This window comes from Olea europaea, unplaced genomic scaffold (assembly GCF_002742605.1).
Source record: "Olea europaea var. sylvestris unplaced genomic scaffold, O_europaea_v1 scaffold1019, whole genome shotgun sequence".
NCBI classification, from domain to species: domain Eukaryota; kingdom Viridiplantae; phylum Streptophyta; class Magnoliopsida; order Lamiales; family Oleaceae; genus Olea; species Olea europaea.
In genome coordinates, this window is record NW_019227515.1 from 2,770 (window position 1) to 20,752 (window position 17,983).

At 31.6% G+C, this 17,983-nt stretch overlaps 1 protein-coding gene across 5 annotated transcripts in view; it reads left to right on the forward strand.

The window, feature by feature from the left end:
- Positions 1-9,520, forward strand: part of LOC111372630 (ABC transporter B family member 4-like) — a 12,273-nt gene extending 2,753 nt beyond the window's left edge. Inside the window, exons 2-13 of one of the 5 annotated variants that reach the window (XR_002698803.1) lie at positions 3,848-4,195; positions 4,331-4,385; positions 4,478-4,653; positions 4,758-4,979; positions 5,108-5,346; positions 5,444-5,969; positions 6,145-6,418; positions 6,682-7,589; positions 7,795-8,061; positions 8,163-8,426; positions 8,566-8,855; positions 8,960-9,094. Coding sequence is in view for 4 of the 5 variants with exons in the window: in XM_022995011.1 (XP_022850779.1) it covers positions 3,896-4,195; positions 4,331-4,385; positions 4,478-4,653; positions 4,758-4,979; positions 5,108-5,346; positions 5,444-5,969; positions 6,145-6,418; positions 6,682-7,589; positions 7,795-8,061; positions 8,163-8,426; positions 8,562-8,855; positions 8,960-9,313 (3,879 nt within the window). In the remaining variant the exon portion in view is untranslated. Of the gene's footprint in view, positions 1-3,725; positions 4,196-4,330; positions 4,386-4,477; positions 4,654-4,757; positions 4,980-5,107; positions 5,347-5,443; positions 5,970-6,144; positions 6,419-6,681; positions 7,590-7,794; positions 8,062-8,162; positions 8,427-8,561; positions 8,856-8,959 lie in introns of those variants that run through there. The other 4 variants (XM_022995013.1, XM_022995011.1, XM_022995012.1 and 1 more) reach the window with 4 other exon arrangements.
- Positions 9,521-17,983: the final 8,463 nt, after the last annotated feature.

Here is a 17,983-nt window from a genome sequence, read left to right on the forward strand (position 1 = left end):
AGGTTCTATCTGTTCAAGGGCTTTACCTGAAACTAAGGCAAAATCAGTCAAGTTTAGGGATTCAAATCTAGGATTTGGCCTGATCTGCCTCCTCCCCCGATCCCTAGTAAGCTAATAATCTTGATTAGGTGGCTAATCATTAAAATGTTCAACTTCAACTGGTTCAATGTTATCTTGAAGTTCAGTCACCTCTTCATGTTCAGGTTCAGGTTCAATTTCAATTTCATTTTCATTTTCATGATGTATAGGGTCATTTTCGTCATTCCCAGGTGTAGGTGAATTGAGCCTAGTCAGCTTCACCTCAGACTGAATACTCTTCTCAGTTTCAGATTTGTTAGCTTCTTCGGTTTTCTGTTTTAGACATGGCATCTCAGATTCATTAAAGACTACATTCCTGCTGTTAATAATCTTAATGCCTTGGACCCCTAAAACCCATAACCTATAGCCCTTCACACCCTCGGGATACCTAACATCACACACTTGACAGCCCTGGGCTCAAGTTTCCCTTCAGATTGATGTGCATATGCAGCACATCCAAACACCCTCAAGTGTTCCAGATTTGGAGGCTCTCCCGTCCACAACTCCTGTGGGGTCTTAAACCCTATACTGCTGAACGAAGATCTATTAATCAGATAAGCTACAGTACTTGCAGCTTCAGCCCAAAAACCTTTCGCAAGGCCAGAGCTAATCAACATACACCTAACTTTGTTCATTATGGTCCTGTTCATTCTTTCAGCGACCCCATTTTGTTCAGGTGTGTATTTAACAGTTCTGTATCTTGTTATACATTTCTGCTTACAGAAATTGTCAAATTCGCTATTACAGAATTCAAACCCATTATCAGTTCTTAACGTTTTAAGTTTCTTGTCTAACTGATTCTCAACAGACTTTAACCAAATTCTAAATTTCCCAAAAGTTTCCGACTTAGCCTTCAAAGGATAAATCCAAACTTTTCTTGAGTAATCATCCACTAAGGACAAGAAGTACTTACTCCCACCAAATGTGGAGTGCTTCTCCGGGCCCCATAGATCAGCATGGACATAGTCCAATGGTCTGCTTGTCCTATGAGAGCTAGCTTCAAAGCTCACCTTATGAGACTTACCCAAAACACAAGTTTCACAGAATTCCATAGTTTCAATGTCATCTTTTCCAAGTAATTTCTGATTACTTAAAAGATTTTAGACCTTTAAACCCAATGTGACCCATTTTGTTATGCCAAAGTTCAGTTTTGTCTTTACTCACAGCAAGAAGGCTAAAATCAAATGATATTTCAGTTATACCCTCAAGATAGTACAGCCCATTCCTCTTGGGTCCTTTCATAACTATAAGAGAACCCTTCATAATTTTCAAAATCTTTTTACCAGACTTGAAGGTATATCCCTCATCTTCCAGAGAACCTAAGGAAATGAGGTTCCTCTTTAAATTTGGGACATATCTAACATTTCTAAGTTGCGTGACGGCCCCATCGTACATCCTGATGGCTATGTCACCAACTCCAATCACATTTTGAGAATTATTGTCTCCCATGTAGACCTTCCTAGGTTCAGTCTCCCTATAGTTATAAACCAAGACCTATCAGGGCACATATGGAAAGTGCACCCTGTGTCAAGAATCCAATTTTTGTCAAATTCTTCTTCAAACACATTCATGACATGCAAACTATTAAATTCAATAGCAATAGCAGCATTATCAACATCAGAATTGTTAGGGTCTTTTTGTTTCCTTTTCCAATCAAAGCAGTCTCTCTTGAAATGTCCTAACTTTCCACAGTGATAACATTTCTTACCGCTTTTAGCTTTAGATTTGGATCTCATTTTAGATTTTCCTCTCCCCTTCTTGTTATGGAAGTTGAATTCTTTCTTTTCAGACCTTCCCCTAACAAATAGACTCTTTTCACGAGAATGAATTCTGTTCTCTCTTTTTAATTCAAGATTTTTTGATTTTAAAGTATCAGAAACAATAGCTTGAGTGAGAGTGTCCCAACCATACTTTATGACATTTTTCATTTCTCTGTAAGATTCGGGCAAAGAGTTTAGCAATATGACAGCTAAATCCTCATCATCAAATGTTTTATCATTATGAGCTAGACTCTTAACAATTATGCTAAAGTCACTCAAATTCCCCTCGACGTCCTTCCCCGGGTGCATCTTAAAACTAAACAACTTCTCCAACAGGTATATTTTGTTAGGTAAAGTTTTAGTTAAGAATAGGGCATCTAAAGCAATCCACAAAGTTCTAGCAGTTTTAGCACTATCAACTTGTCTCACAATGTTATCAGATAGATGCAAAATTATAGAACTGTAAGCAATTTCATTCATATCTTCAATTTCAATTGGTTTAACTTTTAACTCATCAGAAAATGTAGCGAGATCATCAAGAGCTTTAGCAACTCTCTGTTGGACCAAAATGGCCCTCATTTTCTGTTTCCATATCGAGTAATCCCCCTTTCCATCGAATTGCAATAATTTGACCCTCGAACCCATTATAGATTCTATAAAAGAGTGGCCTGTACTCGTGGACACAACAGAAAAGGTTTTGAAAAATTCTTTTCCAGATGATCAATATAAAACTGAGTACCGAGTTAAAAAACAATTTTTAAAAATGAAGCACAACAATGAAATAATCCGTTCACGAAACACAGGTATATAAAGCAGGTAAATATGCTTCCAGATTACAAATTAATCACAAGAATTCAATCAACAGAATTCACAAATAAGCAACCAAGCAATAACCATGCATAAACCGGTAAGGATACCAAACCTAACCTAACGGAGAGTTTGGAATAATCTTACCAAACTACTGTTGACAAACAGTAAATATACCACTAAGTTTCTGAACCAAATTGCCGTAGATGTCAAGGTAGGGGCAAAATCGTCCAACTTTTTCTGTAAAATCTGAAACAAAAAACAAACGACATCAGTGCGTTCAGGACGTCAAAATGAGTAAACTGCCCGAAAAAAGCTCGCCGGAGGTCCGGCACGCGCCGCCGCCGGAGCCGCCGCCGCCGGTCACGCGCCCCACCACAGGGTGCGCCTCCTCCTGCTGGTCATGGTTCCATGGTCCATTTCGCCGGAAAGTCAATAGGTTGGCCGGAAATCAAGTTTTCAGATTCGGTCAGAAAGTGGTAATGGCGATTTCCTTGCTGGTTTTTGATCGATTTTGGACTAATATCACTCCTCCTAGCTCTGATACCAGTTTGTTGGGGATCCTAGGAGTTCAATCAACCAAAACATCAATCAACAAACAAGATTCAAGGCAAAAACAAGAAAATATAAAACCGGAAGAATACAACCCCTTATATGGCCGAAATCTGTCCAGCGTCTTCTTCTTCCTTGCAGTAGCTTCTTCACCTCTTATGGCAGATTTTACAGGCTCAGGAACAGCCCCATGCTATGCAAATCGCCTTCCAAAGAAAGAGAGAAAGAACCGACAAAGAACCCCTTGAAAAACCACCAACCAAGAGACCACCTTAAGGAACCAAAAAAATGGAAGAGAGTTTCTGTCGAGCCACCCCAGAGAAAATGACCAGCCTGCCTCTTTTGAAATAACCCCCACCCAACCGAAAACACTGCCCTCTTACACAAAACGTGGGGTAAGTAATATGTTAGGTGAAAAATTGGTCAAACCTTCTCCCACAAGATTAAATCTCAATCATTGATCTTCATCCAATGATTCACAAAAAATCGAATAAAGTGGGTTAAGAGAACTATATTCTCACATATTATGACTACCTCGTTACCTGATTTCTTTGTTCTCTCTCTGTCTTTTTCTTATTGGATAATAATATCATGCTTCAACAATTTCAGCTTAAAAAATGTTTTATTTAGTTCGTAATTATTTTCCATAGATTGTAAAGCAGCACACAAGTGACAATAAGCTAGGAGGAGTTAACGCTATGGCCGTAGAAAATATTGAAGGTGAAGATGGTGCTACAAGAAATGAGGCCTCCACCTCAGGAAGCCATGGAGGCCAAGAGCACTTGCCCAAAGCTGGGGGAAAAGAGCCCGCGAGTGCAATTCCATTTTACCAGCTATTCGCGTTTGCTGATTCCAAGGACAAAATTTTTATGATTTTTGGTACAATTGGTGCCATTGGAAATGGATTGTGCCTGCCTCTTATGATAATTCTTTTCGGAGAATTGATTGATTCTTTCGGACAAACCCAAACAGCAGATGTTGTTTCGGTTGTTTCAAAGGTAAAGAGAAGTATTTTGTTTTCAAACTTTCTTATATTTTGCTTAAATCGTATCATTGAATATTTCTACTGCTGTGATTTGTATAGTCCCACAAGTAAAAATATTCTCATACTATCATATTAGATCTCATTGTAGGTGGCACTGAAGCTCGTGTATTTGGCTTTGGGATGTGGTGTTGCGGCATTTCTTCGTAAGAATTCCTAACATAATGTCTTTATTATTGAGTTATGGATTTTGAAATTTTGGCACTAAAAATTGTGGATATCTTTTGGTGTCTTCTAGAGCTGGCTTTCTGGATGATCACTGGGGAGAGACAGGCTGCAAGGATCAGAAGTCTTTATTTGAAAACTATATTGCGACAGGATGTTGCTTTCTTTGACAAAGAAGCAAATACGGGAGAAGTTGTTGGAAGGATGTCTGGTGACACTGTTCTTATTCAAGATGCAATGGGCGAGAAGGTATTACTCCTTGAACATCATGTCGTTTATTATCAATCTCTCCCTCAAGAGACTTCAGCATGTTTCAAATGCTAAATTTTTTGGTTATCTATATCTTGCCTCAGGTAGGAAAGTTTATACAGCTCCTCTCGACATTTTTCGGTGGATTTGTTATTGCCTTTATTCAAGGATGGCTTCTTACCCTTGTCATGTTAACGTCTATTCCTCTGCTCGTGATTTCTGTTGGAGTCTTGTCAATTGTCTTATCCAAAATGGCGTCTTGTGGCCAAAATGCATATGCTAAAGCTGCAATTGTGGTTGAACAGACAGTTGGCTCCATCAGAACGGTATGCCACTAACACAGAATTTAGTTTGTTAAAAGTGTGGGAAAAAAATTATGATTAAGCATAGACGTCTAGCTTAGCTCCTTAGTTTTTCCTTTGTATAACTAAATCGCTGTTTGATTACAATCCAGGTTGCCTCATTTACTGGGGAAAAGCAAGCCGTGGCTGATTATGATAAGTCCCTTGTGGAGGCCTACAAATCAGGTGTACATGAAGGGTGGGCTACTGGGTTAGGTCTTGGATCTGTTATGTTCACCGCGTTCTGCAGTTATGCTTTAGCAATTTGGTTTGGTGCAACGATGATCCTGGAGAAGGGTTATACTGGGGGTGACGTGATTAACATTTTTTTTGCAGTGTTAAATGGTTCTATGTGAGTTAATCCTTCAAGTTTCATATAAAATCACACATGCTCTAAATGTTTCTAATTTGACATGTTTAGCATCTGAATTCATGATGTGCCATTTCAGGTGTCTAGGACTGGCATCTCCCTGCATGAGTGCATTTGCTGCAGCTCAAGCTGCTGCCTTCAAAATGTTTGAGGCTATAAATAGGAAACCGGAGATAGATGCATATGATTCCAGAGGAAAGATATTAGATGACACTCGTGGAGATATAGAATTGAAAGATGTCTATTTTAGTTATCCAGCAAGACCAAATGAAGAAATATTCAGAGGATTCTCTCTTTTTATCCCTAGTGGCACAACTGCAGCTTTGGTTGGACAGAGTGGAAGCGGGAAATCAACTGTGATTAGTTTGATAGAGAGATTTTATGATCCACAAGCTGGTGAAGTTCTGATCGATGGAATTAATCTCAAAGATTTCCAGCTCAAGTGGATTAGGTCAAAAATAGGTCTTGTCAGCCAAGAACCCGTTCTTTTCACAGGCAGCATCAAGGACAATATTACATATGGCAAGGACGGTGCAACCATTGAAGAGATTAGAGCTGCAGCTGAGCTAGCAAATGCTGCTAAGTTCATTGATAAGTTGCCCCAGGTTCATCCTTCTAGTAAATTCAATTACTTGAGTTTGTCATCTTTGAATTTTCAAATGTACTCCTGAGTCTATCCAAACTCAATTAATATGTCTTGATTGCATATATTCACTTGGCTTCCTAGATTTTAGGAGTTGGTGTATTGTTTCTTGCTATTAAATATTGAATTTCATTCAGGGACTCAATACCTTGGTTGGTGAACGTGGAACTCAGCTTTCTGGTGGTCAGAAGCAAAGAGTTTCCATAGCAAGAGCAATCCTAAAAGATCCACGAATTTTACTTTTAGACGAGGCAACAAGTGCTCTAGATGCAGAATCTGAGCGAATTGTTCAAGAGGCTTTGGACAGGATAATGATAAACAGAACGACTGTCGTTGTTGCACATCGTTTGAGCACAATAAGGAATGCCAATATGATTGCAGTCATTCACCAAGGGAAGATGGTTGAAAAAGGTATACTCTAAATCTTAATAGAGTTTATTTTCTATTTTTACTGCTTTTCTTGAGGAACTCCATTAATGCATAGCAATTATATGAATGTTCTCTATGAAGCACAATTACTTAATTGCTAAAGATTTCAAAACATCATGTAATGATATCAATGAAAGAAGAATTCTCTCAACACCGTATCAGACTATAAAACTTTCTTGAGGAAGTTACTGCCTTAGAGAAAAGAAAATCATATTAATGGTATCAACTGCTTTTGAACGGTGCAGGCACACATTTTGACCTACTCCAGGATTCTGAAGGAGCATATTCTCAGCTCATACGCTTGCAAGACATAAATAAAGATTCGGACCAACATGTTGATGAGAAAGACAAATCTGACATCACTTTGGAATCTGGTAGACAATCAAGTCAAAGAATGTCATTTCAGCGTTCGATCAGTTGGGGTTCTTCTGGAGCTAGAAATAGCAGTCGTCATTCATTGTCAATTAAATTTGGCCTACCTACAGTGCTTAGTGGCCTACCTACAGTGCTTAGTGTCCCTGAAACTGAATTAGCACATCCAGATATGACTTCTGATAAAACATCAGAAAAGCCTCCAAAGGTCCCAATTCGACGCCTTGCCTATCTCAATAGGCCTGAGGTACCAGTTCTGATAGTTGGAGCTATATCTGCTATTGTAAATGGTGCAATAATGCCAATTTATGGTGTACTACTTTCTTGTGTGATCAAAACATTCTTTGAGACACCGGATAAATTACGAAAAGATTCCAATTTTTGGGCCCTAATGTTTGTGGTTCTTGCAGCTATATCATTAGTTGTATATCCAGCAAGAACATATCTTTTTGGTGTGGCTGGGAATAAGTTGATAAGGAGAATTAGATTGTTGTGCTTTGAGAAGGTGGTTAGCATGGAAGTTGGTTGGTTTGATGAGCCTGAACACTCAAGTGGAGTAATTGGTGCAAGGCTCTCAGCTAACGCTGCTACAGTTCGTGCTTTAGTTGGAGATGCTTTTGCACAAATTGTGCAAGACACTGCTGCGGCAGTTGTGGGATTGGGTATAGCTTTTGAAGCAAGTTGGCAGTTGGCACTTATCATCCTTGGCCTGATACCTCTGATAGGATTGAATGGATATGTACAAATCAAGTTCATGAAGGGGTTCAGTGCAGATGCAAAGGTTTGTATCCAAACTAACAATTCTTTATTATACGGGCTTCTATTTGCTAAAACTTTCTAGATAAGTAGTAAGACATGAAAAAGATCAGTTATCTTAAAAACTAGTAAATTAACAATGTTTATCAGCATTAGCCCATTTAAAGAAGCAAACTTTAGAAGATACAATAACTTTCTGAAACCACTTATTATGGTTCTAAACTACGTAGGCAATGTATGAGGAAGCAAGCCAAGTTGCAAATGATGCAGTTGGAAGTATCAGAACAATTGCTTCCTTCTGTGCAGAAGAAAAGGTGATGAATATGTACAAACTTAAGTGTGAAGGCCCAATGAGAAATGGGATAAGACAAGGATTGATTAGTGGGATAGGTTTTGGTCTATCTTTTTCCTTGCTGTTTTTGGTATATGCTACTAGCTTTTATGCAGGAGCTAGGCTTGTTGAGGCTGGAAAAACAACATTTTCAAATGTTTTCCGCGTAAGTCTGTTCTTCACCTCTGTATTGAATTTCCTATGTTATGGTGACAATGCAGAACATATAAATTGAGAAGAATTCTAAAATTAATAGATGTTTTACAGGTTTTCTTTGCTCTAGCCATGGCGGCAATAGCAATCTCTGAATCGAGCTCTTTAGCTCCAGATTCAAGCAAAGCCAAGACTGCTGCTGCTTCTATATTTGCTATGCTTGACAGGAAATCTAAGATTGATCCAAGTGATGAGGCTGGCGTGACACTTGAAAGCATTAAGGGAGAAATTGAACTGAATCACGTGAGCTTCAAGTATCCAACCAGGCCAGATATTCAGATTTTACAGGACCTTTCCTTAGCAATTCATGGTGGGAAGGTGACATAATCTTTTATAGCGTTTATTTCTATTTTTAATATTTTCTGCACCTAGGAAAAACAGTAAATACTTGTTTGTCATGCAATTTCATACTTGCTGAGTTCTAACATTGTTAGGGTGGGTTTAATGTTTCAGACAGTCGCTTTGGTGGGAGAGAGTGGAAGTGGGAAGTCAACGGTCATCTCATTACTTCAAAGATTCCACGATCCTGATTCAGGTTTTATTTTACTTGATGGAATTGAGATTCAGAAGTTTCAAATCAAGTGGTTAAGGCTACAGATGGGGCTTGTGAGCCAGGAGCCAGTTCTGTTTAATGATACAATCCGATTCAATATTGCATATGGAAAGGAAGGAAATGCAAGCGAGGCAGAAATCATAGCCGCAGCAGAGCTAGCCAATGCCCATAAATTCATTAGTGGGTTGCAACAGGTATAAATTTTAAAATTTGTTATATCCTGTAATAGTGTTTTCCCTCAAGTTATGAATTATTAAAAATTGAAATTTTGACTATCATAATGCAAAAATGAATGCAGGGGTATGATACAATAGTGAGAGAGCGAGGGGTTCAATTGTCAGGAGGACAGAAACAACGGGTAGCCATTGCCCGAGCTATCATAAAAAGTCCAAAGATTCTATTACTAGATGAAGCGACTAGCGCACTCGACGCTGAATCTGAACGTATAGTTCAAGATGCTCTTGATCAAGTGAGGGTGAATCGGACTACAGTGATTGGAGCACATAGATTATCAACAATTAAGGGAGCAGATGCAATTGCTGTGGTTAAAAATGGAGTTATAGTAGAGAAAGGGAAGCATGACACTCTGATCAATGTTAAAGATGGTTTCTATGCATCACTAGTTGCCCTTCACATGAGTGCTTCGTCTTAACATATTCAAAATCTGAAAAATAATACTGCACGTGTATTTTTTTTTTCCTCACCAAGTAGAAGAGGTGCCGAACATGAGGTTAATTGTGTAATATTTTTAATTAATATGCCTACTTCTTTATGCGTTTTTCGGCAACTATCCCTCAATCTAAGATAAGGAATATTATTTATTAATTGTATGCAATAGAAAGGTTGAGTAGTTTTTTCATTTTTGGAGCTGGGAATCTTCTTTTATCATCACTGTCCCGTCATTCTAGCAAGCAAGAGGAGATTCTTTTTTTTTTTTTTTTGGCATAAAATTGCGTCATGGATGACGTTTTTGAATTTAACAATTCACAAATATGTTTACATCTATAGATTTTATATATGCATCCTTATTAGAATATAAAAAATTTAAAAATTTACTATTTTCATCCACATCAAATTTCAATATTGTCCTTATTAAATTTATTCATTTAAAAACGGGAGATTTTTCTATTTGGTCTATCACTATTCTTTTTTATTGAAAGGTCTATGTTATCCTTAATGAAATGATTCTTTCTATATTACAACATATATCTTAATCTTTTAAACATTTTATCTTCTATTTTGAATATTTGAATATAAATCCATTCTATGATCTAATAAATAAGAATAATCTGCAACACAAATTTCATATTTTCTAATTAAAATATTATATTCTTCAGATGGTCAATTTATATTTTCTAATTAAGAAATAATATTATTTTTTTCCTAACATTCTTTCTAATAGATTATCTAATCCTTCAATTGTATATCTTAGCATTTATTCATATAAATAATCATTGATTAATCCCTACGATTCTTTAATATTTTAAAAAGATTCATTCTAATTTTAGCCAAAAATTTAATAGTTTTACCTTATATTTGATCTGAATTTTTATTCTTAAAATCGAGTGACCTTCGGGTTCTGAATCTGTAAACTGCTTCCTTCAACGGCCTCCTGCCTTCACGAAATTGTTACTATTTCAGTTATTTGCTCTCACTGTATCAACTTCTAAAAAATAAAATTCTAGACTTATGTTAAAGAAAAACTTCTTTCTGCTAAAATAAGAAGGAAACTTTTTATTAGATCCTTCAAGAATCTATGGGAATAAAGATTTAGAAACTCATATTCATATCAAAATATTGGAGTTTTTATTTCTATCAGAATTTATACAAGATTTCTATTTGGTACAAAGAGATTTCTAGAAAAAATGATTTTTCAAACTAGGAATGGTTTTAAGAGTAACTATTGCTTACAACTCGAGATTTCAAGATAAAATGAGATGATCCCTATCTATGACAATGTCTCTATTTATACAAGTTTATAAGACTATTACATCATTGAGTACATCAGCAAAGGCACACTTGTCTCTCTATTATTTTTCTCATTGGCCCTACATCTTCACATGCTGCTTCAACTTTTTATCCAAATAACATCTTTTTCTATTTGTGCTCTTTTTCTTCAATGTCTTCACGTGCATCTATATTATTGTTCTTCATACACATTTGTCAAATGTGCTCTATTATTGTCCTTTTTCTTTATCTCTTCACATGCAGTTGGGGCACTCACTTAGTTGGCAAGATTCTTTTATAGTGGTAGGACATCCTGGAAATTGATGTATATCGAATCTTGTAATATAGTCCTTTAAAATTTCTGATTTTCCATCCTCCATTGGATACCAGCATCCAATTTTCATATTGGCACAAGTATAAGAATTTTTTATCAAACAATTTTTTGGCAATGTTGTAGATGGCTTTAATTCCAAGTACTCTTCTATGTCTGATCTATGATTTTGTCATTATCGGAACTTTCTATTATTTTTTGTAACATCTATTTGGAAATTGGCTGCAACATATCCAATTAAGATTATGTGTTTAACTGGATAGTAAACAACTCTATCATGTTCTGGACTTATTGAATAGAATTTCACATATGTTTTCCGTCCCTTGTTAAATCTAGATACTTCTTTCATGAATATGTCATCAAACTTCGAAATTTCAATCAAATCTTTTCCTGGATAAATCAAATCCATGAATCCATAGTCTGTCATAATTTTTATAAATGAAGAGTCTCCTCCTTCCATAACTGTTATTCTAGGATAAATATTATTTTTCTAAGAGATGAAATATGAATCACTCATTTTTATTTTATAAGCAATTTTGACTATTTCGATATATTTTTCTTCTTTTGGGTCTAAAGGGATTTTATCTTTTTGGTCTATTATGTTGATTGTTTTGGTATCTCTTTTATCTCCATGTATAATAACTTTTTTGGTTGATGATACTGAAATGGAATATCCTTTATTATCAGTTGGCATGTTGTCACGTCTGAGTCCACTGCTGTTTCCCGTTCCTGTTTGGTATTGGTTTGGAAAACTCATTTCTGAACTTTTTGGTATATCTGTCTCAGACAGTATATCTTTTAGTTGTGCTGCAATAGCATCAACTTGATTTTTGAGTTCCATGGCATATTTATGATGCTCAGTAGTGATATTCAACAGTATTTTTATATTTGAGTTGAACATCTCTGAGATCTGAGTTGTTCCAGAGTTTATATCTTCAGAAAGTTTGTCCTTTGTTGTATATGTAGGATAGATTGACATAATTCTATGACTTTGATTTTATCTATCAACAAATTCTATGTTTCTGCTGAGAAAATTTGCAAGAAAATTATTAACTCCCTTAATATGGACTATATCAAAATTATAAAATGCTAAATAAATTTGCCATCTATGGAGCCTTTTATATTGAGGTTCTGATGGTAGTTTATTCCTGACTAATCCTATAACTCGAGAATTATCAGTTTCAACAGTAAATTTTTTGGATAATAAAAACAATGAGAACTTCTTTATTCCTCTAATAATTGTTAGTAATTCTTTCTCATGAGTAGTATAATTTATTTCTGTTTGGTTAAATGTTCCACTTGGATATCTACAAACTTCATTTAGATCTGTTTTTAATATTGCTACCTAACATTTATCTGATACATCGGTATTAACAATCAAATTATCTTTTTCATCTGGTAATCTTAATTTTGGTAAATTTTTGCATTTTTTTTAATGATTTAATTATTTCTGTATGTTCTTCATTTCATCCTTTAATATTTATTTTTCTAAGAAAAACTTAGATTTTATTTTTTTCTTAGAAAGATTTTCAATAAGTCCTTTTGCATAATTTAAACATCCTAAAAAATTTTGTATTTGTTCTTTAGATTCTAATTTATTTGGAAAACTTTCTATATTTTTGGATATATGAGCCTGTAATTTTATCCCTCTTTTATCTATTGATAATCCAAGGAAGTTTATCTCTTTTTTTCTATTATAGATTTCTGTTTAGATAGTACAATTCCTTCTTTCTTACATTCGTTAATAAACTGGATTAAATGATTTTTATATTCTTCTTTACTATTAGAACATATTACTATATCATCTATATAAACAAGTGAAAATTCATTAAACCTTTTAAATATATTATCCATCTTTTTTTATATATTTGTGGTGCATTTTTTAGACCAAATGGCATAACTAATCATTCATATTTTTCTTGATGAGTCCTAAATGCAGTATATTGTATACTATCTTCTTCCATTTTTATTTTCCAAAATCCCGATTTACAATCAAATTTAGAATAATATTGTTTTTCTTTTACAAAGTTTATTAAAACTTTCTTATTTGGTAGAAAGTAACCATCAAATTTAGTATATATGTTTAATTCTTTATAATTTATGATCATTATAACTTTTCCTCTAACTTGTTCAGAATATTTCATACCATAAATGTTGGACTACTACGAGGTCTATTACTAGGTCTAATAAGTTTATAGTCTAACAATTTTTTTATCTGATTTTTAAATTCTTGTGTATCTTCTATAGTATACATCATTGGTCTTACTCTTATTATAATATTTTCTATTAATTCTATTTTTGGCTTTTGGGTAATGTGGTTTTCAAAATAATAATGGATTTTTTCCATAAACATTTTTTAGTTGTTCAATGATTTTTTCTATATTCATTTTTATTCCTGTTTTTAGAACTTTTTTTATATAATATTCTTTTATTTTTTATTTCATTATATATGGTTGGTTTTTTCTTCCATTTATTACCACGCTGGGCAGGCTGAACTTCATAAAGTTTAAATTCTCTAGGAATTTTTAATAAGTGTCCACAATGTGTTTGTAGCATTATCATATAATTATTTTGTTTATAATATTGAAATTGTTGTATGAAGTTATTTCTTGATAATATATCACATTCTAATTTATCATATTTATAAATTTTATTTATTGTTATTTGTTTACTTTCAAGAATTATACTAACTTTATCAGCACTATTAATTATTTGAGTACTTTCTCTTGTAACTCCAGTTACTTTTTATATTACTATTATTATTTTATGATTTTATTAAAAAAATTTAAATATTGTTATATCACTTCATGTATCTATTAAAGCACAAGTTGTTATATTTGTTTCTACAATACAGCTAATGAAAAATTTATTTGATTATTCATCTAATTCTTTTTACATAATGTAGTTTGTCCATTATGAACAATATATAATCTTTCTCTTTTTATACTACAATCTTCTAATCCATTTAGAAAACTCATTCATAAAAGTATATAGGGGTTTATCTCCATACTCTTATCTATGTAACATGGTATTAAAAGATCTATTCCTCCTAATTTTATTGGTACCTTAACTTCTAAATTTGTAATATGTACATGTCCATCAAAATTTACATACTTATATGGCTCAGTTTTATGAGTTATTAAACCCTTATTTCTAATCGAAGTTATATGAAATTCACTAACTCTTGTATTTATTAATATATTTGGTCCATTTATATTTTCTCTTTCATTATAATATTCTCATTCTATTTTCATATATCTAGCATTCCTATATAGTTTTACTTCTCTTATTTTGTTGATTCTTCTAATTAGTTTTTATTAGGTATTTTAAAATTTTTTGATTTTTTAATTAATTTTTCATCCTTAAATATTATATTATTAGAACATTCTCTTTCATTTAATTATGTTACTTCAGGTTTCTTGTTTGTTATGCTAAATTCATATTCTTCTGGAATTAAACTTATTTGTTTATTTGGTTCTATTATTTTACTAATATCTTTACATTATTTATGAACTTCAATATATGGTTTATTAGAATAAATAGTCCCATAATTAGAATTAGTAAATGTATATAAAGCTCTATATTCTAGCGTTATAATTTGATCACTTAGTTGCATGATATCATCTCTATGAAACTTAAAATGTAGTCCTAAAACTTCATTAAAATTTCTATCTTTTATGATACACAATATTTTGGATAACACGTAAACATAATTTTTTGATATGCTAAATTTCCTTCTATTGTTCCTAAATGACTATCTTTTAAATTTATTATTCTTTCATCATGTAAAGTTATAGTTAAGGGTGAGTCTATCCCTTCTCTGAGTAGTGATTTAAACATTATTTGTATTTCAGCTAAATAAACATATTGAATTTTTTCACTTTGTTTTTTACTAATCTTTGTTAATAGTTTTTCAACTGTATTTTTTGTTAAAAGATTTAATTTATGTTGCTCATAAGTTGTTCTTACATCTATGATTTTTTCTATTTTGTGATATTTATTTATTGCTATTCATTCTCTTTTCCAAATTCTATCAAAAACTTCCCATTTTCCTATTTTTAAATCTAAATATTATTTTTGTAATTTTCTAAACTTGTTATTATCAAAAGTAACTTTTAATTCATATCCTTCTATTCCTTCATATTTTTGTATATTTATATTATTACTTTCTATTTTCTCAATTTCTCTATTCAGATCCTGATTCATCATCTTTTCACTTATATATACTTCTTGATTATAATATTCTTTAATATCTGATACTTCACTTAATTCATCTTTTATTTCTAAATATTCTTTTTTTGATATTCTAACTTTTTTTTTCACAATCAGGGCTTATATGACATATTTCTCCACAATTCCAACATTTACATTGGCTTTATTTTTCTTTTTATTCTTCTGTTAATTATATGAGTTATTTTTTCTTTTGTAATATCTTCTATTAGGTTTTATATTTTTTTTTATTAAAATTCCTAAACTTTTTAAATTTTTTATTTTTATACTTTCTTTTATTAATTCTTCTTTCAGGATTATATCCCCATTGCACAGGGATTTTCATATCTTCACAACATAATTTAGTTAATTTTCTTGATTTTTTCATTAATTGTCTTTGTCGATATATATATGCAAGTCTTTCAAATAAAAATTTTATTCTAGAACCTAAAGTTTTAAGTATTCCAATATTATTTCTAATATATTTTTCAAATTCTATTTTAAAATATATTTCCCACGAACCTGGTAACTTATTATACATATCTTGGTATACTTCTTGATTTTTATTACTATAAAATTGAACATAATAGTAATTTTTAAATTCACAAGTATTTTCTTTAATTTTACACATATCACATATTGTTAAATTTATTAATTTTATTCTAGGATTATCTTTTTCTCTTATAGATTCTCCTTCAGAATTTCTTATCCAATTTTTCTCCTAAAAATTCATCTGAAATATATTCTACTAACTTTTCTATACCTTGTCTATCTGACTTTATTACTTCTGTTTGTACATTTTTTTATTAATATTTTTGTATCATTATTTATTTCTTCCCACTAATTTCTAACATCTCATTCAAATGATGCTATTAAGAAATCTATTCTTCTTTCAATACTTTCCTATGCGTCATCTTTATTATATAAAAAGAATAATATCATTGAATCTGTCCAAGTTAATAAGGCTTTTTTAGTATCTATTTTACAATTTAAATTTAGTTTTGTTCCTCCATGATTAATTGGTTTATCATAATTATCATTTAATTCAAACCCATATTTATATTTATTTCCTTCAAGTGGTTGTCTATCTCTTACTTTATCATAGAATTGTCTATATGATTTATTATATATAGATACATAACTTTTATCTGTATCATGTAATTCTTGCTTAGAGGTTTCTGCTGGATTAGGTTCTCCTCCAGTATTCATTAAAACTTGGTATTCACTTATATCAGTTAAATTTAATTGATCAAAATTTTCTATTAGTAAATCTAATTCTTCATTCATTTTTATCTTTTTTTCTTCTACTTTTAATTTTCCTAATGATTTTTCTCTAGATTTTTCTTCCTCTTCTAATATTTTTGGTAATATATTCTTTCTAAATTCTTCATCCATACTTCATGTTTCTATTACTATATTCTCCTTTTCTATATGTTTTTTTTCCTATTTGAGTCATTTATTTTTCTATAAGTTTTTTGTCTATTTTTTTATCTTTATTTTTATTAGTTTCTTTTAATTCTCTAATTTCAATTTTTAGTATATTTATATCGTTTCTTGTTTCGTTTACTTCATTTCTTAATTCTTGTACATCATTTATTAACATTTTTATTAATGATTTTAATTCTTCCATATATTCACTTATTGACATATTAATTTTTTTCTTATTTCTAACTCATAGGTAAGTTTGCATCTTTTATCTTCCTTTTATCTATTATTTTTCCAAATCTTCTCTCAGCTATATCTGGATCTACTAATTCTTCTTTTACTATAGTAAAATATCTACTCTCAGGTCTTAATCTTTCACATTTTAATTTTATTAATTGCCTATTATTTGATATTTTAATTTCTTCTGATATTAACATTATATTTCGTATTTCCTCTTGTATTTTTTACATTTTTATAAGTAATTTATTCAATTTTAAATGTGTATTATCACTTGCACTTGTACTTTTCTTTGTAATATAAATTATTTTCTTCATCTTCATATATATTAATAATTTTTTTATATGTATATATATTCTTTATTTTTTCTATTATTAATTTTTCTAATATTTGTTCCTTTATTTCTCTAGGCAACTCTTTAATTATTGTTAGTGTCATTATTTTTAATCTATTATGAATAGGTTTTAAAAATATGTAACTACCTCTCTCTTATTCTAAACGTCAATAATTATCTATTTTTCTTATTTTGATTTTCATGATCTCTATGCTTTTATCACGATGTAAATATTTGTGTATCGTAATCAATTATTATTTTAAAGATATATAATCTAAATATCCCTTTAAATTTCTAATAGTTAATCTGTTATTTATTAAATTTAAGTGTTAATTTAAATCTAAAGATTTTTACTTCTTCAAGTAATCTATTTTTTATAGGTTTTCTCATGATTTCTATGGCTCTGACACCAATAAGGGGGCTACTTAGAGCGAACGAAAATCAAATAAATCAAATTAAAAATATTAATCTAATAAATCAAATTAAATATCAAATTTCAACCAATATTTAATTTTAAGGACTAAAATAGAGGATTTCTATATTATAGTGTCTTATTATGTAATATTCAAATGGAGAACATTTTTGGTATGTAAATTGACCAAAGGTCATTTTGGAAAAGTTGTCATTTTCTAAAGGCTATTTACATGTATTTCCCTAAATATTATATGTGCATACAAATTTTATATATTCATTCTACTATAAACACATTTTTAATACAATTTCAAAATTTTAAAAATCACTATATTTGTCCAATCACTATTAATCTGGTTCTTACTTTTCATTTCAATGCTTTAATTTCCAGGTATAAAGAGTAGCAAATCATTTTTCTTAAATTTATA